Source organism: Physcomitrium patens, chromosome 18 (assembly GCF_059467195.1).
Source record: "Physcomitrium patens ecotype Gransden chromosome 18, ASM5946719v1, whole genome shotgun sequence".
In the NCBI taxonomy this organism is placed as follows: domain Eukaryota; kingdom Viridiplantae; phylum Streptophyta; class Bryopsida; order Funariales; family Funariaceae; genus Physcomitrium; species Physcomitrium patens.
Genome location: NC_143427.1, coordinates 7,708,241 through 7,732,717, shown reverse-complemented (window position 1 = coordinate 7,732,717; position 24,477 = coordinate 7,708,241). Strand labels below are relative to the sequence as shown.

General features: G+C 33.9%; 2 protein-coding genes across 8 annotated transcripts; one reads left to right on the top strand and one right to left on the bottom strand.

The window, feature by feature from the left end:
- Positions 1–1,236: 1,236 nt before the first annotated feature.
- LOC112295474 (uncharacterized) lies at positions 1,237–4,360 on the bottom strand. Of its 7 annotated transcripts, none has more exons than XM_090244167.1 (5): positions 4,001–4,143; positions 3,310–3,673; positions 2,806–2,928; positions 2,134–2,268; positions 1,237–1,546 (listed from the first exon to the last, which is right to left on the bottom strand). In XM_090244167.1, coding segments are annotated over exons 2-5 (516 nt in total). In that variant the 5' UTR covers positions 3,566–3,673; positions 4,001–4,143; the 3' UTR covers positions 1,237–1,544. The 7 variants fall into 7 exon arrangements, with proteins under 7 accessions (XP_090100293.1, XP_073396865.1, XP_024402902.1 ...); XM_073540764.2 differs by having other exon boundaries at positions 1,405–1,546; positions 3,310–3,565; positions 4,001–4,162; XM_024547134.3 differs by lacking the exons at positions 1,237–1,546; positions 4,001–4,143 and adding an exon at positions 4,206–4,360 and having other exon boundaries at positions 1,850–2,268; positions 3,310–3,565.
- A 160-nt stretch (positions 4,361–4,520) lies between these two features.
- On the top strand, positions 4,521–6,846 carry LOC112295473 (uncharacterized). Its single transcript, XM_024547132.3, has 4 exons — positions 4,521–4,901; positions 5,399–5,596; positions 6,051–6,300; positions 6,548–6,846. Exons 1-4 carry the CDS (start codon positions 4,748–4,750, stop codon positions 6,690–6,692), a joined length of 747 nt encoding a protein of 248 aa, XP_024402900.1. The 5' UTR covers positions 4,521–4,747; the 3' UTR covers positions 6,693–6,846.
- Positions 6,847–24,477: the final 17,631 nt, after the last annotated feature.

The following is a 24,477-nucleotide window of genomic DNA, read 5'->3' as shown; positions in this document are numbered from 1 at the left end:
TTTGGATCAATACGATGAGAATTATAAAGTTTGAAGTAGTACAGTATCCATATAAATATTACATTCTAGAATGTGCTGGTAAATCAAAGTCTTTGAATATGTTTGATTTAAGGAACCATTATCAGCAGTAGAAACCTTTAGTAATTTTTAAAATAAGGTCAGTTTTTTGAATGTGATAAAAGTAATGTATTACCTAAAGTAGTTTTTTTTTTTGCTAAAGTACTTGATGTGAATTACCTAGTCTAATATACCAAAATTCAATGGTATTAATTGAAATTGTGCCCTCTTCTAAACTTCTTAAAATTGGTAATGTTTAGCTGTTTTGTTTTTTGAAATCTCAAAAAATGCCAATAAAAATAAAAGACTTGGAGTTTAAAACATATGTAATCACTATAACTTATTCATAAATAACGTACACTTAGATAATCACATTACAATATATATTTAGAATTATTTTATAAAAGAACAGTGTTGAGTTAAAGATTCTAAGCTTTGTTGTACATGTAGAATTTTGGATCTTTTTAGAATCTTCTATAAAGTTCTAGATTCTCATAAGAATTTTTTAATATTTTAAAAAAAATTTAAAGAGAAGTATTAGAATTAAGACTAGTAATTTTTTCTTTCTAATTTATCATAAAAATTTGTTGACATATCTTTTCATATTTTTTTAAAAAAAATGCCTCAAATAACTTGGTTAGAAAATTGTGTCAATTTGATATTTAGATTTAAATTTCTTTACTTATAGAATGCTTAGGTCTAAATTCACATAAAAAGTAAAAAATAAGTAACTTACAATCAATAAGTCATTTCTTGAAATTATTTATTTTCCAAACTTATAAGTTCTAGTTATACAAAATTTAAAATATTGATAAGATTTTGTAAAAAAAATAAACTTATATATATATATATATATATATATCTATTAGAAGATAAAAAAAATCACAAATTTATTATAAATGTAAGTTTATATTGTACATATATTTGGATGTTGGTAATCTAATGAAAATATTAATATTCTTTTAAAAAGTATATATATATATATATATATATATATATATCCATAGAATAAAGTAAATGCAAAAAAATGTTAACCAAAATTTGTTTTCTTCAAAAATGTAAGTCCATTTGCTTTCACATAACTCAATGTAAGCTCATTCATGCAAAATATTTTACACAATTTTTGTTTAAAAATATTCCATGCACAACTTATTATAATTCAAGACTAATGGCTTAATATAAGTCAATGGCAATATGTCATTGTAATGCATATTGCCTATATCACATCCTTTGTAAGGGCAGTACAATTTCCTAACCGTAACGGAGGATTCTTTTTCATGTTTCATATCGCTGAACCTCGCACCAAATGAAATAAATGTAGTGAGGAACCTTTTTTTTCTGCATAATTTTAAAATTTCAGTAAAATAGTTACCGATTTCTTTTTCTAGCAACCTTATGGGATTGTGACCATTACGTAATAGTGGAGAGAACAGGATGCCGTATTGATAGGAACGACTTGGAAGAGTGTTGCAAACACTATCTGAAATTCCTGCAGGACAAGAACGAACGTGCATCCAAAACCAATTACTCTTCAATGCGGGAGCAGTTACCTGCTGGAAACCATTTCGATGACTATCGTCCACATATAAGTCATATCATTACTTCAGCACGATGCAAATTAGGAAAGCCATCATTAAACAATACTCTTCAGACATTAAAGACATCATTTTAAAAAAGCACATTAACATTCATTAGTTTGTGCATACAATGTCAAACACCTAAAACATCTTGCCAGATACTGGCCACACTCTAGCAGGCATTAGGTGGTAACCAATGAGACTTAAAAACTTGCTGGATGCAACGGTAAGTAAATTCCAGAATAATTGATAGGTAGAGTACGTTGATATTCTAAATTTGGGCTAACCTGAAGGAGAATCATTCTTCTATCTCTCAGTTTGTGACCTAATTAACCCAAAGCTTCGTTGAAGAAATCTAACTGGTAAGGGCATGCTTGCAGAAAATGAATTATTGATAGTCATGCTGGGGACCAATTGCAAGGCTTAAATCAGACCAAGCAATGCTGGCGTGGAGGATTCCATGAATAGGGTTACGATGCAGAACTGTGAGGAAGCTTACAGGATGACATTTCAGGTCCCTTCTGCTTGCTCAGAGCAGTCCCTAGAGTCTCCGCTACACTCTTGCATTTGCATTGAAGGCCTGGCCGTATAACGTTCCCATACACACCCATCTCTATCAAATCAAGTTCCTTATCTGCCACCGCCCACACCAGATCAGTGTCTCAAAGAGTCTCAAGGCAACTCCTACATCATGTCCTCGATAATTAACAGATTGCAGCAACACCAGACGGCAATAAACGTGACACCGCTCTTGTGAGTGCCAGTATTCATTGACATCACGGGCAGCCTGAATTTTTCGAAGTACATGAACCTGGTAGTAACATGCCACAACCTTCTCGTAAAGTTTCTTCACTAACAGTAAAGTTGGAGTGCTTCATATTCATCAATGTTATAACAGTTATCTTTTCTTAAATCTGTTCACGGCTTCTTTGCAAATGCTCCACTTCTCATTCAACGAGGGTCATAATCTGATGAACTAAACGAAGACCAATTTTACCCAACTGGAAATGAAGTGATTTATTACAATGGACAATAACTCTGATGACCAAAAAACAGGAGTAGCATGCTACTTAGAAATACAGAACGAAAGTAAATTCAATAAAACTATCCATCACTTGAAGAAAAGACTGCATAAAAAAACGTAGGCAGGTTTGACGTCTGTATAAGTTACCTGTAAACTTCAAATCGCAGGAGAACTGTTTCAGGTCATCGCTAGCCAAATCACTTCGGTTGCTCTTCATCCTGTTGACACGGGATTGCAATATTTGACAATTATCGACTGTCGTTTGTCCACCTGAACACATCCAAAGTGGCTAAATTTTTTAACATACAAGCTTCGGGGAAGTTTAGACGATTTATGAACTAAAGAATGATAACCAACAACAGGAAATGCTTACTGGCAAGCTCTGAGATTCCAGGCATGGTATTTCCCACGGTTTCCAAGATTAGGTATAATAAAGACCCGCTTCATCTAACGGCTCCAAAAAACAACAGTAGTGCGATACAGTACATGGTATAACCACTTGCAGAACATCAACAGCAGACAAATAACTAGAAAGAGTAACTGCTCAAGGTTATCTTATCCCATCTTTTAGAACTAAAAGACAACTGAAGGGAGAGGAGAGTGGCGATTCGACGGATGATGCTTCGGCTTGCGCAGAAAGTGAAGGAATACCTTTAGAGAAGGGGCGGACGTGATCATACTCATAACAAAGGCAGCCTTCACAACGAGTGAGTCTCCGGCACACAATATTCCCTGCTACGTCTTTCCTCCATCGTTCGGGATGCCGCCCCGGCACTACGTCCGCCTTCTGCCAACACTGGTTTCGCATCTTACCATCGAAAATCCTGTTCTTTGGCCACTGATGATGTGCGCTTCCATCACCCTTATTCGGAAGTCCATCATCCTCGTAGACTAAGCCGTCGTCCATCTGTGGTAATGAACTTGACTGTCAACCGGAGGGAGCAATGCGTCGCAAAAGCATGCCAATTCGTTCATAAGAGCTTCAGTTGAAGATTTCTGACACTGATATTATCGTCTACAGAATGGTGGAAAATCGATTGTTAGATGCTATTTGCGTACTCGATGATTGTGATCTGTACTGTTTATCAATTTTCAAATGCAGCGACAGCTTTCACACCTGACATTGTTTTAAAAATAATGAACACGAAGCTAGAACTAAAATTATCGTCTCGTTCCGAAAAAGAGTTACTGCATAACCTAGTAGACAATTTTGCCCGATTACGAGATTAAACTGCATGCAAACCATTGTTGAAATCTACGACAATCTGCTGCAGAGCTGTAAAGACAAACCAAGTGATATCTTTAAAACCAATGCAAATGAAATTCAGAATTCCATCGTCACCTTCAACACCGAAGACACGAGAGAATGTAACATGTACGCAATCAGAAAAAGACCTAGGATCGAATACTTTGCTGAGCTCAATCCTCAATCTGTGATTAAAAGATGCAACAAACAGCCAGCACACTCATATAATTGACAGCACAGACCTAAACTGTAACTCGTCGTGACCAAACAATTCAGCATAGAAGTTCAGAGGGTTACAAACCTGAAGGTGGGTCCCAACATCCATCTTGCCAACGTGTCCTTCCAGAAACCTTTTCGAGATGGGCAGGGATAATTGAACGTCTTACTCCAGTCTCGAAGTCGACACTCGGCACCCGTAGTGTTTGTTACAGAGCCATATAGGGTTTGCAAAAACCAACCCTGCACCTTTCAGACCCGTTCCAATAAAGTTCCCCATGGGAGGCCTTCTATAGGAACACCATCTCGCCATCTAAAAATAGTCTTTTAATTGTCTTTGTTCTCTAGGGTTTGGGATTTACAAGCGCCATCGAGTCTAGAATTGTTTGTTTGCATGTTACGATGTAATTGGCCGTGAGGGTTCGCTTCCAAGGTAGGGTTTAAGGGCCTGGAGGTAGAGGGATCGCCAGTAATATCTATTGGTTTTCGATTGATTGCAGCAGGAATGGGGCTGTGAATAAAAAGGGGGGAGGAATTGCACTTGGAGTTTTCGCTACTGGGAAGGGCGCAAGTGGGGAGCGTTTTTTGTAGGCTTAAGAGGTGAGGTTTTAAGTAGAAGCGGAAAAAATGCAAAGAGCTCGATGGGTTCCCTGGAAGCAGGTAGAACAAGTTTTAGGTTTATCTCGTGGGAGCACCAGGTCATCACCGTCATACTCGTGTTCATTGCCGTTGTGGAATCGCAGCGATCTTTCTCTCAGCCCATTCAGTACCTCCTCTGACGGTATTTCCCAGACTATGCTACCCCAAATGTCTCTCAACTTCTGGTCATTTCCTGCAATTTTGATATTAGTTTTTAATGTTTCGGACTCCCTGGTACGAAGTGGCATTCACGCGCAGAAGTTTTCAGGCTGGAATGTCGTTGGTTTACTCCCTCTTTCGTTCTAGTAGCCGCAAGCAGGCGACATATTCCTTCAATTTTGACGCTGTAGAACTGCAGAAGTATCAGGGTTCATCTTTTTACACCCTTGTTAAATCTGTGTTGGTATTGCACGGCTGGGAGTTAGCGAAACAGTACTTTATTGTAGGTTCCCTTCTAATTGAGCGATGTATACTTGGAATTTTTGCTGACAATCGCCTTTGCGCTGTGATGTAAGTACATGACTAAATGCGTTCCTATCGATGTTACCATATCGAATGTTGCTACTTGTAGTCCTTAGCGGGTCACGTTGTAGAAGCGATGATTCATATTCTTAAGTTTTTGTGCGGAATTCTATTCAGGGGAACCACGCAAAGATGGCGAGAAGCCACCAAGGCGAAAGAAAATGAGCAGGAAAGAACGTTTTGGAACATATGATAAAACCTTTGAAGATGAATTAGACATGGTGCCTCTGGAGGAAGGTATCACCCATTTATACAACACTCGTGGTATCGTCGACAAATGGCTGGGTCAGCCAACCCTTGACTCCATTTTTCCAGGTTTGGTTCTTGTTCCTCTCTTTCTCGGGTTGTTTGCCTCTTACCAAGTTCATGCGGAACAAGCCCGAAGATGATAACAAGTTAGATCGAGTATCTCTTGACTATCTGTTGATCATAAATTTTCTCACAGTACGTTAGAATAGTGCTTGGTGTGTGGTATCTTTGTGCATCAAGATACTTAAAGCATTGACAACCAAGCTTATGCTTAGGATGCTACTCTTCAAGCAACGTTTATGGACTTAAATATCTTTTCATAAATAGTCAGAATTGTTTCCAACATTATTTTAGAAGACTGCGAGAGAGCATGTATAAAGTTCCTGATGCTAAAAGATTTCTTCTATCATTTACATCGAATATTGACAAGCTTGTGGTTCTCATTAGTACAGAATGTTCCTTACGTTTGCTGCATCTGTGTAACTTAGAAAGGTGTTAAAATGTTTGCTTCTGGATTCAGATAAGGACCTGTATGCCAAAGGGGAGTCTCCAAACATAGATCCACCAGGTGAAGGTCCTATTTTGCGGTGGACAACTCGAGTAGTATTGGGACCTGGCGGTGATGCATGGCACCCTGCTAACCGGAAAGTGAAGCTAGCTGTCTATTTGAAAGAGTTGCAGCTTACCCCAAAAGCAAAGGAAAGGATGCTACTAATTGTCGGCAAGCGATACAACCCTAATAACGACGAGTTGACCATCACTTGTGAAAGGTAATTACTTCCCGAGCACATCCTTTTTCTAAAATGGACGCTTTTGCACTCTTGGCGTATAATTAGCCCTATTGAATTAAAAGACGGCTTGAAATGATGCAGTTGGATTTGATATTCGCAGACGCATAGATTCATTTTTGAACACGTTAGTTTTTAAAAAAGAAAAGATTTTAGCTACTTGGGGTTAATTTGTTTTTTTTTTGTTTTTGTTTTTGTTTTTGTTTTTTTTTTTTCTTTGTTTGTGTAGGTTTGATTTGAGAGAGGAGAACAGGAAGGATGCGTTGAGGACTTTATACGCACTCATTGAGGAGGCCAATACTGCGAACATGAATGTGTTGGCGACACAGGGTAGTACAGTACCAGCAGAAGCAGCTACTGCTATTGCAAGTTAATGCCATATCTTTTAGTCTTGAGTTGGTTTAAATAATGAATTTTCTTGTATCGAATTTGCGTCCGTGAGATTTGAGAATTTTCTGATAGTGAATCTAACAAGGACTTGCGATGGAGACCTTCTTTTCGGAATACACGGATTGCTCCCTTTTTGTCCTCGTGATGCTATGTTGGTCATTGCCTGTAAGCTCTTTCATAACACCAAGGTTGAGCTTGTCACCTTCATCAGGCTCTTGAACGAGAGCTATAAGTCTTCCTTTAAGCATTGCTAGCTCGGGAGTGGCTGCTGACGATTATTCTTTGCCTTTTAGATGGTGTTCGTTCACAATTGGCACATCAACTTTTATTAGTGTATGTATGTATGTATGTATATATACATATTCATATATCTATATGATGCTCAAAACATATTTAATAAGTAAAATACTCTTTCAGTTTACATGGTTTTCAGTCTATAAATGCAAGAACTCGGAATATTTTTGATATGTATTGCTTACATTAAGGTATTTTTTAGGTTATAAATTTCCAATGATATGATTGATGAAATATTGCCGTATCCTACAGTGGATGAATCTGATTCAATGAAATCTAACAATTATACATAAAATAGATACTGCAGGTAAATTATATTGTGATACCGAATTAGCTTGTATTGCAGCATTGTGATGATTTTTGAAATCATTACTAATTTTTAAAACCTAGTAACATACAATTTCGTTTATTGAAAGATTTTACCGCCATTTTGCCTCAACAGATGTAAATGTTGCATTTTGTTTTAAGATCTGTTGAACAACTTATAAAAAATACAAATATTGTATTAAAATTGAAAATTTTGATTTAAGAACTATTTTATAAAAAACTGATTTGAGGATTAAAGCAACCACAACACATATAAAAAGTCACCTTGAGAAAAATCATGTTCAATATCTTGAAATCATCTACGATCCTGAATTTTGTTTCTTCAAAATTTTATATTCATAAATGAGATTGAAATGCTGATAGGTATTGTGTAAAACATTTGATTTGCAGACAATAATATTATTAGATTATGAACAAACATATGTATCTTTATTGAAAAAATAAAAATCAGGATTGGCTAATCTTGGCCTTAATTACTGTAAGATATGAATTTGATAACGTGTTTTTCATTCTCATAATAACATTAAGGATGTTGCTTCAAATGTAATCTTATGTATTTGTATTGCATTGTAATTTTAAGATTCCAGATACAAACTTTATCTCTATTCTTAAAAAAATTGTATAAATACATATATGTAAAGCTTGTTTGTTTGTTTATTTAATGTTATGGGGTTATTTTATTTCAAACAAAAAGAATTGATTTCAAATTGTTTGAGCAAACATGTATTATTATGTTTTAAAATTTAATTAAAAAAAAATTCAAAATAAATTCTAATGGATATTTAATTATTTAAACCATTTTTTTTGTAGTCTTGATCAAGTTTACATTACCAAATCCACTTAAAAAAATTCTTCTTAATTGCAAAAAAATAACTACTAGGATTTGTACTATTCAAGATAGATTTTTAATTTTGATTTTTTCATTCTTACATCCTCTTAAACACCAGTTAGAATTCCTACTTGAATTAGCTTCTGAACCATGCCAAATATAAAACAAAAATGAAGAGCATAGTACCTAAACAATTAAGAGTATTATTAAGAAAAGTTGAAAGCAATGTAATGAATGTATATCTTATCTTTGCATTGCTATCAATCTTAGGAGGAGACAAAAGCTATCTTTATAAGTGATTGATCCATAAATAATGAATAAATAAATCTATATTTATTAATTATAATTTTTTTTCTATTAGGTATGAGTTTTGAACAAGTAATAAGCATAAGATTAATTTTTTTAAAGTCTTAGCTAAGCTAAAAATCCAAGATACTATCATTTCAAGTATCAAATAGAAGAATAAAAAATAAAAATACATCAAGTGAAAGAGAATATTTTGTGCAATAATTTTGAAGACATATTTATTATTCTCAATTATTGTAGAATAGGTAAATAAACTTTGTGGTAAGTTACTCGTTGGTTATTGACAACCTTCAGAATTAGACTGATGGTTAGGCAGTTTAGTTGGTAACAGTAGGTTGTTAGTGGAACAAATGGTTAAGAATTCAAAGGGTTATAACCTTTGGAATCCGTTGGTCGACGGATCATCTTTTTGGTAGGATAAATAGGTTGAGGAAAGAGCGATGAGAGCCAGATTGAGAGTTGTAAGCCGAGAGCCAAACTAAGAGTCGTAAGCTAAGAGCCAGATTGAGAGTCATAAGCCGAGGGCCAGATTATGAGAGTTGTAAGTCGATATAAGCTTGGTACTACCTCTTTGTTTTCTTTATTATTTGCTTATGAAGAATGGTCATTGAGAGAAATATTGTTGAATTGATATTCGTAGAATGGATGATGGGTTGAATTAAGATGGAAGTAGTAAGCCTCAGTGTTTTGTAGTTTGATATTTGATTTCAGATAGCCAGAATACAGTCAATTATGACACTAATAGACCCAATTCATATAACCAATCTTTTCCCATGTTCGAATCCACCTCTATTAATTCAATTGCTTTGGTCTACTGAAGTTGGAACACAACGAGAACAACATTTTGGCACCGCTGTCGGGGAAATGATAAAAATATGAAATGTTAGAAATTGATTATATGGAAGATGGAATTATATGTTGAATGAGAATGTGAGAAGAACCAGTTTTAGGATTACATATATGTGAGTTATAATTCAAGGCAGTATTGATTTTGTAAAGAAGAGAGAAAGATTATGAGTGATAATCATGGGGAAGACGATTATCAAAGATATAATCAACAAGCAATCCATAGAGTCCCATTATGAACGGATTGCGGATATATTTCGTAAATGATCAAATAATCAAATGCCAGATGCATTTATATTGTCGATATTAATTAACGATTTGCATCCACCAGAATTAAAAATATTTGTAAAAGAGGCTCGACCAGCTATAGTAGAGGCATCGTTAGCACGAGCAAAGGTGTAGAAAGAATGTCATTATGATCAATTGTTAACAGTAGGGGCTGCGATGATTCCAAGTTCAGGAAGCCAACAAATACAACTGAGAAATGTATCGATGGATAATTATCTACAAATGGCTACCTCCAATGTGAAGAATGTTATGTTGCAACAACCAATCAATGCTACACCACTCCAAGCAATAGCGCCAATAATGATGACACCTTATTTTACATCACCAACCTATCAACAATCAAAGTTGTTCACAAATGCGACTGTTAAAGATCCAAATGAAGCCTTGTTATTAAATCCAACAAAGAAAATGGAAGAATTGGCCATGAATTTGGCTAAAGACAAGGAGAAACGACATAAGCCTTCTAATATGAGACCTAATGTATGGTGTAATAATTGTAAGGGACAAGGTCATTTTGATACGGAATGTCAAACACCCAGACAAATAGGTGTTCAGTATATATTTTATAGAAGAAAGCACCCTACCTAAAACTATTGGCATTTACAAAGGCAACAATAATTTAGTAATCAGACCATGATCCTACTGACTCAATGGAAAGTCAATCAAGTTCAAATGAAAAATACATATGGATGGAATGGAAATCAATCTAATCGACAAAATTGAACATTCAATAATTTTCAAAGTTCCAATTTTAATTAGAGGTCTGCATCAAACCCTTAGAAATATGAGAAAGAGCAGTAGAGGTATCAACAATATGCTCCATCAGTGTCATTGAACCAAGTACCCTCCGTACAAACGAGACAATTAGGATCATTTTCTAACCCTATATGGAATAAGCCTAGTAGGTATATACTGGTGGAGACACCCAATATGCCAAATGGAGGTACAAAAAGACCACTTCATTGTTTCCGTTGCAGTCAAATTGGTCATTATGCTAGTGAATGTCCTAATTCCAGAGCCAGTGACGATTATGTACTAGTATGTACGAATTGCAAGCAATTGGGACATACTTATCAACAATATAATGCTCCATTCAATTTCAATAATCAAGATCTATAGATCCAAAGCCAAGGAAAAATAAAAGAGATAAATCAAGGTCCTCAAGATTATCAATTCATCGAATAGAAGTAGTCCAAGCTGTCCTTACAAAAAGTCAGCAAAAGAAGAAAGGACCAATTCAACATTTGGATGATCCTGAAGCGAAGGATCAATTGAACTCAATTACGAGGACATCAAATCCAGGTCCTAACATGGGCCTTTTACTCAGTATAAGACCAAAATCGGTTGTGCATCCTAATGAGGTACCAATTACAGAGGCTTTGATTCTGTGTCAAGCTGTTCCGTTCTCTACATAGTTTGGGAAACATCTTTTCTATTGAAAGATCCTCTAAGAGGCATGAATTTCAAGGAACCAATATCAGTCTAATTGAGAGAACAATCTTACCTATTAAAAGAACCAATTTTACAGGCTCTGTCAAACTCAGTTCCAATAGCTTTATCAATTTCTAATATAGAGAAATCTAATTTACTTGCATCGGTGCCAAGGACTAGAAAGAAGAAACAGACATTGAAAATTATCACTAATATAGAACCTTATGATATTCTAAAAGATTTGCATACCATACAGTCCACGATCTCTATGAAGCAACTATTGGCGATAGCACCTGAGTGCCAAACTATCTTGAATTCTTCATTAATTTGTCGTAGATCTTGAAATAAAGAAATCTGAGAAGTAAGTTTGAATCCCGATCAAGGTGCACCTACGATTGATGTCTCAATTGATGGAGTGTTATTATCGAGAGTGTAAGAAGACGGAGGATCTAATGTAAATCTTATAAATATTGCTACAATAGAGGAACTAGGTTTAGATCACTTATTGTCTACTACAGTAGTTTTCAGAATGGCTGACTCCAGTCGAGTTAAACCTATGGATATTTTATGAAGTATTGATATAGTAATTTTGGAGATTACCTACAAAATTGATTATATTATTTTTCAATTGCAATGCTCTATATTTTCATACCCAATTTTATTAGGGCGATCTTGGTTGTATCAAGCTAAAGCTCAAAATGATTGGGGCCATGGTACATTGACAATTGAAAAAGATAATAATAAAATTGTGCTTCAAATATATCCTGTCCAATATTACGGAGAAACTGAAGTTGCCAGTTCAAAATTCACGTCGGATTATGAAGATAACTCTATAGAAGAAGAAATTGGTGTACTTGATCTAATTTATGCTGATATAAGGTAAGTTGTCGAGCACATTAGAATGAACTACCAGTGTAGGGGACCGGGAAAGTACTTAGTTCCTCCAGATGTTATTGATGATTCTGATCATATGATTATATATTCGATGAATAGACAGGATGTTAATCACGTTAGTACTATGGAACTAGAGTTGGAAAGTTCTCATGTATCGGATTTTATAAAAGATTCTAAAATTGAGCAAAATATCAGTCTAAGGATTCCTAAAATTCCACGATGTCAACCAATTAATTTAGGTATAGAGAAGGCTCTCCAAATCATTCAGATTTGCGACGGTATAAAAGGCAAGGAAAAAGAAATTTAGGTGGATTACTTTTTAATGCATAAAATTGCTTTAGCATGGTCGTATGCGGATTTGAAAGGAATTCCAACTCAAGTTTGTGAGCATCAAATTATATTGGAGGAGAACGCTACACCAGTATGCCAAAGACAACATTGACTTAATCCAAAATACTCACTTATTGTAAAAGAAGAATTGGATAAACTCTTGGAGGTTGGATTTATCTATTCGATTCCTTTTAGTGAATGGATTTCAGCAATTGTTATGGTATCGAAAAATAATGGAAAAGTTTGCATTTGTTAAGATTTCCAAAAATTAAATGTGGCTACCAAGAAGGATTATTTTCCTTTACCATTCACGGATAGTATATTGGATGTTATCGCCGGACATGAATGTTATTCATTTCTTGATGGATTCTCTGGTTATAATCAAGTTAAGATTACAAAAGAAGACCAATTAAAAATTACTTTTACTACGGATTGGGGGACCTTTGCCTATAAGGTTATGCCGTTTAGGCTTTGTAATGCACCAGCTACATTTCAAAGGATAATGATGCAAGCATTCCAAGATTATCTAGGAATTTCAATGAAAATATTTCTAGATGATTTCTGTACATTTAGTACGAGAGCCAGGCATTTAGAATGTCTAGATCAATGTTTGAATCAATGTGTCAAATATGGAATTTCTTTAAATTCAAAAAAATACCAATTTGGTGTGCCTTCTGATAAACTGTTGGATCATATAGTTTTGATGGCAGGCATTGCTATAGATCCAAATAAAATAAAGATTATAGTAGAATTAAAGCAACTAGACACTATTACGGGTGTTCGAGCATTTGTCAGCCATGTCAGTTATTATCGGTGATTTATCTATCTATTCGTAGTTATATGCCTTCTTTTGACAAATCTCTTGAAGAAACCACCAACTGATGGGACTAGTCCATTTTGGACAAAAGAATGTACAATTGCATTTGAAACATTGAAACAAAAATTGGTTTTAGCACCAATATTGGTGGCACCTTGTTGGACAAAACCATTCCAAGTTTATGTGGATGCATCTAATATTGCGATTGGTTTCGTACTAAGCCAAAAAGATGACCGGGGTATTGATCATCCTATTTATTATGCAAGTCGTCAATTAGTAGCAGCTGAAAGAAATTATACAACAACCAAAAGAGAAGCATTGGGAATGATTTATTTCGTACAAAAGTTTTGACATTATCTTCTTGGTTATAAATTTGTTTTCCATGTCAACCATGATGCTTTAAAATATATGATTAATAAGCCTCAATTGAGTGGTCGTATTGCACGATGGATTTTACTCTTGTATGAATTTGACTTTACTATTCAGGTAAGACCAAGAAAATCACATTCCAATGCGGACCATTTATCTCGGTTATCCAATATATTGGATAATGAATCCATTAACGATGCACTACTCGATGCGAAACTATTTGTGATAGATGTAATTACTTCGGAATATAGTGAAATAATTTAATACTTGACATTTCAAACCTTTCCATTCAATTTCAATGAAAAGCTTAAATGATGCTTAATATTAAAATATGCATCTTATACGATGACTTGTGAAGCTTTATATAAACAAGGCAAGGATGGATTTGATTTTAGATAGCTTGAATACAGTCAATTGTGACACTAACAAATCCAATTCATATAATCAGTCTTTCTCCTTGTTCGAATCGACATCTATTAGTTCAATTGCTTTGGCCTACTAAAACTTGAACGCAACAAGAACAAGAACAATAACCAAATCGTGTAATAATATTTACATACAAAAAGATTGCTACTATACTTTCACTATCGATTTTCATAGCTACTGCTTTAGCCCATTTTGTTACGTTATCCGTTGCTACTAGTATATACCGATTTTGTCCATTTCTTGAACTTGGTGTAATTGGTCCCACAAAATCAATTCCTCATTTTTCAAAAGGCGCTTGAGCCAGAATTGGTATCAATGGCATTGCTGAAGTTCTAGTAGGTCGACCTGTTCTTTGATATGGGTCTTATTGACGGATGAATTGGTAGGCATCTGCAAACAATATTACCCACCAATAACCAGCCTGTAAAGCTTTACAAGCCGTCCTATCCCCGCAAAATGTCCACCACAACTGTCTAAGTGGCAACCTTCCAATATAAGATGCACTTCAATTTGATAAATATAGTGTCGCAAAACTCCATCCTTGCCTTGTTTATATAAAGCTTCACAAGTCATCGTATAAGATGCATATTTTAATATTAAGCATCATTTAAGCTTTTCATTGAAATTGAATGGAAAGGTTTGAAATGTCAAGTATTAAATTATTTCACTATATTCCGAAGTAATTACATCTATCACAAATAGTTTCGCATCGAGTAGTGCATCGTTAATGGATTCATTATCCAATATATTGGATAACCGAGATAAATGGTCCGCATTGGAATGTGATTTTCTTGGTCTTACCTGAATAGTAAAGTCAAATTCATACAAGAGTAAAATCCATCGTGCAATACGACCACTCAATTGAGGCTTATTAATCATATATTTTAAAGCATCATGGTTGACATGGAAAACAAATTTATAACCAAGAAGATAATGTCAAAACTTTTGTACGAAATAAATCATTCCCAATGCTTCTCTTTTGGTTGTTGTATAATTTCTTTCAGCTGCTACTAATTGACGACTTGCATAATAAATAGGATGATCAATACCCCGGTCATCTTTTTGGCTTAGTACGAAACCAATCGCAATATTAGATGCATCCACATAAACTTGGAATGGTTTTGTCCAACAAGGTGCCACCAATATTGGTGCTAAAACCAATTTTTGTTTCAATGTTTCAAATGCAATTGTACATTCTTTTGTCCAAAATGGACTAGTCCCATCAGTTGGTGGTTTCTTCAAGAGATTTGTCAAAAGAAGGCATATAACTACGAATAGATAGATAAATCACCGATAATAACTGACATGGCTGACAAATGCTCGAACACCCGTAATAGTGTCTAGTTGCTTTAATTCTACTATAATCTTTATTTTATTTGGATCTATAGCAATGCCTGCCATCAAAACTATATGATCCAACAGTTTATCAGAAGGCACACCAAATTGGTATTTTTTTGAATTTAAAGAAATTCCATATTTGACACATTGATTCAAACATTGATCTAGACATTCTAAATGCCTGGCTCTCGTACTAAATGTACAGAAATCATCTAGAAATATTTTCATTGAAATTCCTAGATAATCTTGGAATGCTTGCATCATTATCCTTTGAAATGTAGCTGGTGCATTACAAAGCCTAAACGGCATAACCTTATAGGCAAAGGTCCCCCAATCCGTAGTAAAAGTAATTTTTAATTGGTCTTCTTTTGTAATCTTAACTTGATTATAACCAGAGAATCCATCAAGAAATGAATAACATTCATGTCCGGCGATAACATCCAATATACTATCCGTGAATGGTAAAGGAAAATAATCCTTCTTGGTAGCCACATTTAATTTTTGGAAATCTTAACAAATGCAAACTTTTCCATTATTTTTCGATACCATAACAATTGCTGAAATCCATTCACTAAAAGGAATCGAATAGATAAATCCAACCTCCAAGAGTTTATCCAATTCTTCTTTTACAATAAGTGAGTATTTTGGATTAAGTCAATGTTGTCTTTGGCATACTGGTGTAGCGTTCTCCTCCAATATAATTTGATGCTCACAAACTTGAGTTGGAATTCCTTTCAAATCCGCATACGACCATGCTAAAGCAATTTTATGCATTAAAAAGTAATCCACCTAAATTTCTTTTTCCTTGCCTTTTATACCGTCGCAAATCTGAATGATTTGGAGAGCCTTCTCTATACCTAAATTAATTGGTTGACATCGTGGAATTTTAGGAATCCTTAGACTGATATTTTGCTCAATTTTAGAATCTTTTATAAAATCCGATACATGAGAACTTTCCAACTCTAGTTCCATAGTACTAACGTGATTAACATCCTGTCTATTCATCGAATATATAATCATATGATCAGAATCATCAATAACATCTGGAGGAACTAAGTACTTTCCCGGTCCCCTACACTGGTAGTTCATTCTAATGTGCTCGACAACTTACCTTATATCAGCATAAATTAGATCAAGTACACCAATTTCTTCTTCTATAGAGTTATCTTCATAATCCGACGTGAATTTTGAACTGGCAACTTCAGTTTCTCCGTAATATTGGACAGGATATATTTGAAGCACAATTTTATTATTATCTTTTTCAATTGTCAATGTACCATGGCCCCAATCATTTTGAGCTTTAGCTTGATACAACCAAGATCGCCCTAATAAAATTGGGTATGAAAATATAGAGCATTGCAATTGAAAAATAATATAATCAATTTTGTAGGTAATCTCCAAAATTACTGTATCAATACTTCATAAAATATCCATAGGTTTAACTCGACTGGAGTCAGCCATTCTGAAAACTACTGTAGTAGACAATAAGTGATCTAAACCTAGTTCCTCTATTGTAGCAATATTTATAAGATTTACATTAGATCCTCCGTCTTCTTACACTCTCGATAATAACACTCCATCAATTGAGACATCAATCGTAGGTGCACCTTGATCGGGATTCAAACTTACTTCTCAGATTTCTTTATTTCAAGATCTACGACAAATTAATGAAGAATTCAAGATAGTTTGGCACTCAGGTGCTATCGCCAATAGTTGCTTCATAGAGATCGTGGACTGTATGGTATGCAAATCTTTTAGAATATCATAAGGTTCTATATTAGTGATAATTTTCAATGTCTGTTTCTTCTTTCTAGTCCTTGGCACCGATGCAAGTAAATTAGATTTCTCTATATTAGAAATTGATAAAGCTATTGGAACTGAGTTTGACAGAGCCTGTAAAATTGGTTCTTTTAATAGGTAAGATTGTTCTCTCAATTAGACTGATATTGGTTCCTTGAAATTCATGCCTCTTAGAGGATCTTTCAATAGAAAAGATGTTTCCCAAACTATGTAGAGAACGGAACAGCTTGACACAGAATCAAAGCCTCTGTAATTGGTACCTCATTAGGATGCACAACCGATTTTGGTCTTATACTGAGTAAAAGGCCCATGTTAGGACCTGGATTTGATGTCCTCGTAATTGAGTTCAATTGATCCTTCGCTTCAGGATCATCCAAATGTTGAATTGGTCCTTTCTTCTTTTGCTGACTTTTTGTAAGGACAGCTTGGACTACTTCTATTCGATGAATTGATAATCTTGAGGACCTTGATTTATCTCTTTTATTTTTCCTTGGCTTTGGATCTATAGATCTTGATTATTGAAATTGAATGGAGCATTATATTGTTGATAAGTATGTCCCAATTGCTTGCAATTCGTACATACTAGTACATAATCGTCACTGGCTCTGGAATTAGGACATTCACTAGCATAATGACCAATTTGACTGCAACGGAAACAATGAAGTGGTCTTTTTGTACCTCCATTTGGCATATTGGGTGTCTCCACCAGTATATACCTACTAGGCTTGTTCCATATAGGGTTAGAAAATGATCCTGATTGTCTCGTTTGTACGGAAGGTACTTGGTTCAATGACACTGATGGAGCATATTGTTGATACCTCTACTGCTCTTTCTCATATTTCTAAGGGTTTGATGCAGACCTCTAATTAAAATTGGAACTTTGAAAATTATTGAATGTTCAATTTTGTCGATTAGATTGATTTCCATTCCATCCATATGTATTTTTCATTTGAACTTGATTGACTTTCCATTGAGTCAGTGGGATCATGGTCTGATTACTAAATTATTGTTGCCTTTGTAAATGCCAATAGTTTTAGGTAGGGTACTTTCTTCTATAAAATATGTACTGAACACCTATTTGTCTGGGTGTTTGACATTCCGTATCAAAATGACCTTGTCCCTTACAATTATTACACCATACATTAGGTCTCATATTAGAAGGCTTATGTCGTTTCTCCTTGTCTTTAGCCAAATTCATGGCCAATTCTTCCATTTTCTTTGTTGGATTTAATAACAAGGCTTCATTTGGATCTTTAACAGTCGCATTTGTGAACAACTTTGATTGTTGATAGGTTGGTGATGTAAAATAAGGTGTCATCATTATTGGCGCTATTGCTTGGAGTGGTGTAGCATTGATTGGTTGTTGCAACATAACATTCTTCACATTGGAGGTAGCCATTTGTAGATAATTATCCATCGATACATTTCTCAGTTGTATTTGTTGGCTTCCTGAACTTGGAATCATCGCAGCCCCTACTGTTAACAATTGATCATAATGACATTCTTTCCACACCTTTGCTCGTGCTAACGATGCCTCTACTATAGCTGGTCGAGCCTCTTTTACAAATATTTTTAATTCTGGTGGATGCAAATCGTTAATTAATATCGACAATATAAACGCATCTGGCATTTGATTATTTGACCATTTATAATATATATTTACAATCCGATCATAATAGGATTCTATGGATTTCCCTGCAAACATCTTGCTATTCATAAAACTTTCTCAAAGCCAATCTTCAAATCCAATTAGTCTAAAATGGGTTAGTAAGGCGTTCCTCAAGGCCTCTCAATTGAAAAATCTATCCACTAATTGTCGAATATACTATTCAAAAGCTATATCTTTTAAAGTTATTTGCAACCAGTTCAATCGAATATCTTAAGTTCTATCATTATTAGCCACGCAAGCTGTCAAGAATTGAGATATATGGTGATCGAGATCAGAGCCCGGACAACCACTAATAGTAGGTAATGGTGCTATACTTGTAGTTCGGTCTCTTATTGCTCCCATTTGTATTGCAATTGGTACTCTTGGCACTCCCGCGGCCATTGGTGTTATTACTGGTCTCCTTATTATTTGAATTTGAATTTTTCTTCCTTTGGTTTTTCTTGGACTTGCAATTCCTTTTTATCGTTCCCATAGGCTATTTCTTATGCGTAATCACTCTTGTCTTTCTTTTGCTTGTTGATTATATCTTTGATAATCGTCTTCCCCATGATTATCACTCATAATCTTTCATTCTTCTTTACAAAATCAATACTGCCTTGAATTATAAGTCACATATTTGTAATCCTAAAACTGGTTCTTCTCACATTCTCATTCAACATATAATTCCATCTTCCATATAATTAATTTCTAATATTTTATATTATTATCATTTTCCTTACAGCGATGCCAAAATGTTGTTCTTCTTGTGTTCCAACTTCAGTAAACCAAAGCAATTGAATTAATAGAGGTGGATTCGAATATAGAGAAAGATTGGTTATATGAATTGGGTCTATTAGAGTCACAATTGACTATATTCTGGCTATTTGAAATCAAATATCAAACTACAAAATACTGAGGCTTACTACTTCTATCTTAATTCAGCCCATCATCTATTCTTCAATTATCAATTCAACAATACTTCTGTCAATCATCATTCTTCATAAGCAAATAATAAAGAAAACAAAGAGGTAGTACCAAGCTTACATCAGCTTATGACTCTCACAATCTGGCCCTTGGCTTACGACTCTCAGTCTTGCTCTCAACTTATGATTCTCAATCTGGCTCTCAGCTTACGACTCTCAGTCTCACTCTTGGCTTATGACTCTCTGTCTATTTATCCTACCAAAAAGATGATCCATCGGCCAACGGATTTTAAATGTTATGACCTTTTGAATTCTTTACCATTTATTCTACTAACAATCTATTGTTACCAGCTAAACTGCCTAACCATCAGTCTAATTCTCAAGGTTGTTAATAACCAACCTGTAACTTATCACAAAGTTTATTTATATATTCTACAGTTGCCCAGGAGAATTGGTTAGTGATCGAGGAACTCATTTTATAAATAGCACATTTGAAGCACTCATGGCTAAATATGAGATAAAACATCGAAAGACTACACTGTATCATCCTAGAGCCTATAGACAAATGGAAAATACTAATGGAATTTTATGTAAAATCTTAACAAAAATAGTTTCAAGAGCAGAAACAGATTGGGACACTAAATTGTTGACAACTTTATGGACATATCATACTGCGTATAAAGTTACTACCAATGCTATCCCTTTCCAATTGGTTTATGTCTAGGAATTAATATTACCTATTGAATTCGAAGTCCAAAGTTTACGAATTGCTATAGATACTAGATTGAGAGATCTGGATTCATTACGGCACCGTTTAGAAGAATTAAAAAAATTAGATGAAACTAAAGCCAATGCATTAATGATAATGGAAATGATACAAAAACAAAGGAAGACTTATTATGATAGTAAGCTTAGACCAAAAGCTTTTATACCAAATGATTTGATATTTCTTTATGATAGTCGATTTAAAAATTTTCCAAGAAAATTTCAAGTTCGATGGCATGGGTCATATCGCGTTATTGAAGGATTTCCAAATGGTTCAGTACAATTGGAAGATTTTATGGATACTAAATTTATGACATGGATCAATGGTAATCGGCTTAAACTTTACTATCCATAAACTCGGGATGGATTTTCTGTTACAAAAGGGAGAGTTGATCCTATTGATTGGACCATAGTAAGAAGTAAGAGGGGGGCTCTTGACAAACATCATGTTTTCTTTTGTGGTTAAGGAGAAGATGGCGAACATGATATCTGAGACAATATGGATGGAGATTGATTGGAAGGAACGACAAGAACGGCTACAAGTAGAGGTTGCAATGTTGTAGATTAAACTAGCAGTATTAGCGAAGGAAGCCAATAATGTAGTGCGAACCAATACACTAGTTTCAACGATAATACCTTCGGAGATTCCTTTGAAATTGACAGAAGAATGGCAGAAGATTCTAGAGCAGTGTGACAACCAAATTGCCCAACATGAGTGTCAAGTACGAGAATTAGGTTTGTTGAATGAAGATCAGACGGCGCGTTTGGATGGAGAACCCTCGAACATTGAGGCAGATGATGAAGATGTAAAGAGGAGAAGATCACCAATTCAAAAGGTGGTAAGCCAATGCCATTGGGTAAAGAAGCCAACGCTATTACGTCTTTATAAGTTGAGACTAAATAATGTTTGCCAGGACGCTCCACAATTAAGAGTGGGGCTATGTAGAATAGGTAAATAAACTTTGTGGTAAGTTACTGGTTAGTTATTGACAACCTTGAGAATTAGACTGATGATTAGGCAGTTTAGTTAGTAATAGTAGGTTGATAGTGGAATAAATGGTTAAGAATTTAAAGGATTATAACCTTTGAAATCCGCTGGTCGATGGATCATTTTTTTGGTAGCATAAATAGGTTGAGGAAAGAGTGATAAGAGCCAGACTGAGAGTCGTAAGCCAAGAGCCAAACTAAGAATTGTAAGTCGAGAGCCAGATTGAGAGTCGTAAGTCAAGGGCCAGATTGTGAGAGTCATAAGCCGATGTAAGCTTGGTGCTACCTCTTTGTTTTCTTTATTATTTGCTTATGAAGAATAGTGATTGAAAGAAGTATTATTGAATTGATAATCATAGAATAGATTATATATTGAATTAATATGGAAGTAGTAAGCCTCGATGTTTTGTAGTTTGATACTTAATTTTAGATAGCCAGAATACAGTTAATTGTGACACTACCAGACCCAATTCATACAACCAATCTTTTTCCATGTTTGAATCCACCTCTATTAGTTCAATTACTTTGGTCTACTGAAGCTTGAATGCAACGAGAACAACAATTATCAATATTAAATTAGATGTCAACTTTGTAGCCAAGGACACCTATAACAAAAAAGATATAGATGGCTATAATGCTAAAAATTGTGTTTCTCCTGCAACTACATAAAAGATTGGAAAATCTAACAACACCTAAAGTTGTCAAGAATATGAATCATGACAAAATCTTAAAGAGACAATATATTCATGTGTTATTAAAGAAGAAAGAGAATAAAAAAAAGAAAAGAAGATAGTTACAAGAATTGGAATAGCTATGGCTAAATAGAAGGAGACTAAAGAATTTTGAATAAATATTAAAATATAAAAAATGTGCCAAAGATGGAAATCATAGCCCAATACAAGTAAATTTTTGGACATTAATAAATTCAATGAAGCTCGCAATAAGTGGAATAGCTAAGAATAAATTAAGTTATCTTCTATGGCTCTAAAGTTGTTAAAATAGTTCAAATTAAGTAGAGAGGCTCAATAAGCAACTTCCAATTCCTTTCATGTTATTCAAAGGCAAAGAAGTCAATCTTGACAACCATTGGAGACTCCACCAATTATTGAATAATTTGTAAATAATTTACTTATATCAAATTTACTAAGAGATCAAGGCCTACAACTTGAATTGACACTATTCAATGACTCAAGAAAACATGCTAATGATTTCTATACATTTTAGGCCTACATGGATTGAACAAAAAGCAAGTCTAGTTTCGAGGGCTTTACAGAGGCAAGTATGCAAATCAGCCCCTCTAGAAACTCTCAATGTACACATTCCTAGCTATTGCACTCAAACTTGACTTACCTCAATTAGATATTAAACTTGATTGGGATCATACATTGTAGTCATTTTCCACTAGTGTACACAAAAGAAGCCAGTGCAATATTCCAAAGATCTCACATCCAATACAATTTGTTGTAGCTAACATTAGTTTAGAAGATACATTCTAGTCACTTAGAACAATGATATAGCTATTATAAAGAATAGCTCAAGGACTTACAACACACATCACCCTTCTTTTTAATAAATGACTTGAATATGACAAGAATTGGCAAATGGAATCATTGCAACTTCATTCATCTATTGGATACTTTTAACAAAGAAGAGCCAACAAACTCTTTTCTATGAAACTTTACAAATAAAATTTTGTGAGTTTTTTTATTGTACTTATCTTAGTTGTATTTTGTAAATTTTAAGTCAATTGAATGGTTAAATTGAAGGATATGGAGGTTTTATTGGATTAGGATCTTAAATATTTGAATTTTAAGATCAATGAGGTTTTCTATGATCCAAACAAAAAATTCCAATTTGATTGAAGCAAAAATTTGTGACAGCATTTTGAGCTTAGGTATCTATATTTTTGCTAATTTGAAGACTAATTGAATAGTTTAAAAAAGAGTAATTGCTATATAAAGTTCAACATTTAGATTGGAGAAGGATGACAACCAACATCTAAGAAAATTAAAAGTTCTTTCTTCCAATTGATAATTTTGATTTTTCTCAAACTTTGTATGCTTATTGTTTACTTAAAAATTGAAATTTTGAAAAAAAATATTAAGTTGAAATTGACAATTCAATTAATTGTTATTAGGATTTCAAAAAAACTATAGGAATTTGATTAGGATTTATTTAGAATTTAATTAATTTTTTAAAAATATTTCTTTAAGATTTCATTAGGATTTATTATGAGATAGATTAAATTTACATAAGATTTTATTAGAATTTATTAGGATTTGATTAGGATTTATTAAGGATTTTATTAAGATTTTTAGGATTTATTCAGTGCTACTTTAGGATTTATTTAGGATTTCTATTTTATTATTTATTTAGTATTTTTTATTATATATATATATATATATATATATATTATTTCTTTAGAATTTTTTTATTATTTCTTTGAGGTTATTTTTATATATTTCTTTATATTAATTTGTGATTTCTTTAAGATTTCTTTTAGATTTTATTAAGGTTTGATTAAGATTTTATTGTTAAAGTTTAACTGGATTTTATTTAGGATTCTATTAGAGTTGTTAAGACCTTGTTGTAGCAATTATCATTTTATCTTCTACAACCAAGTATTTAGTGCATTTTCAAGCAAGACTTCATGTAATATGACAATGTAAGTATGAATTGCTTTGTGAAAACCATTGTGATTGGAATTCAATGTTACAATGAAAAAATAATCTTCTTTGAAAAACCTTTACTATAAGCTATCAATTTAGCTAAAAGACATCATTGGCATCTTATAGCTTTTATTAATGTTGTATACATTAGTACCTATTTTTTCAATCTCATTTTGAAAGAAATTGGCTCCAATTATAGATTCAAATGACCATGAGATTTAAGCTCAATGTCTTCATGATTGAGCATAGTTTTTTAAGTGAATTAAACCTATGGCTATGAAAAACTTGGCTATTGCACAACTCTACAATTTCTTGCCTTATACTTGGATTTACAATGATATTTATCAACCTAAATTGTAAAGATTTTTCAAAGAAGATTATATTTATTTGTGATGTGAAGTGCCAATAAAATTTGACGTGAAGGTAGGGAATACAATTTGCATGTAAAGAATATGTTGCCAATAAGGCTTTTGCCATTTAAA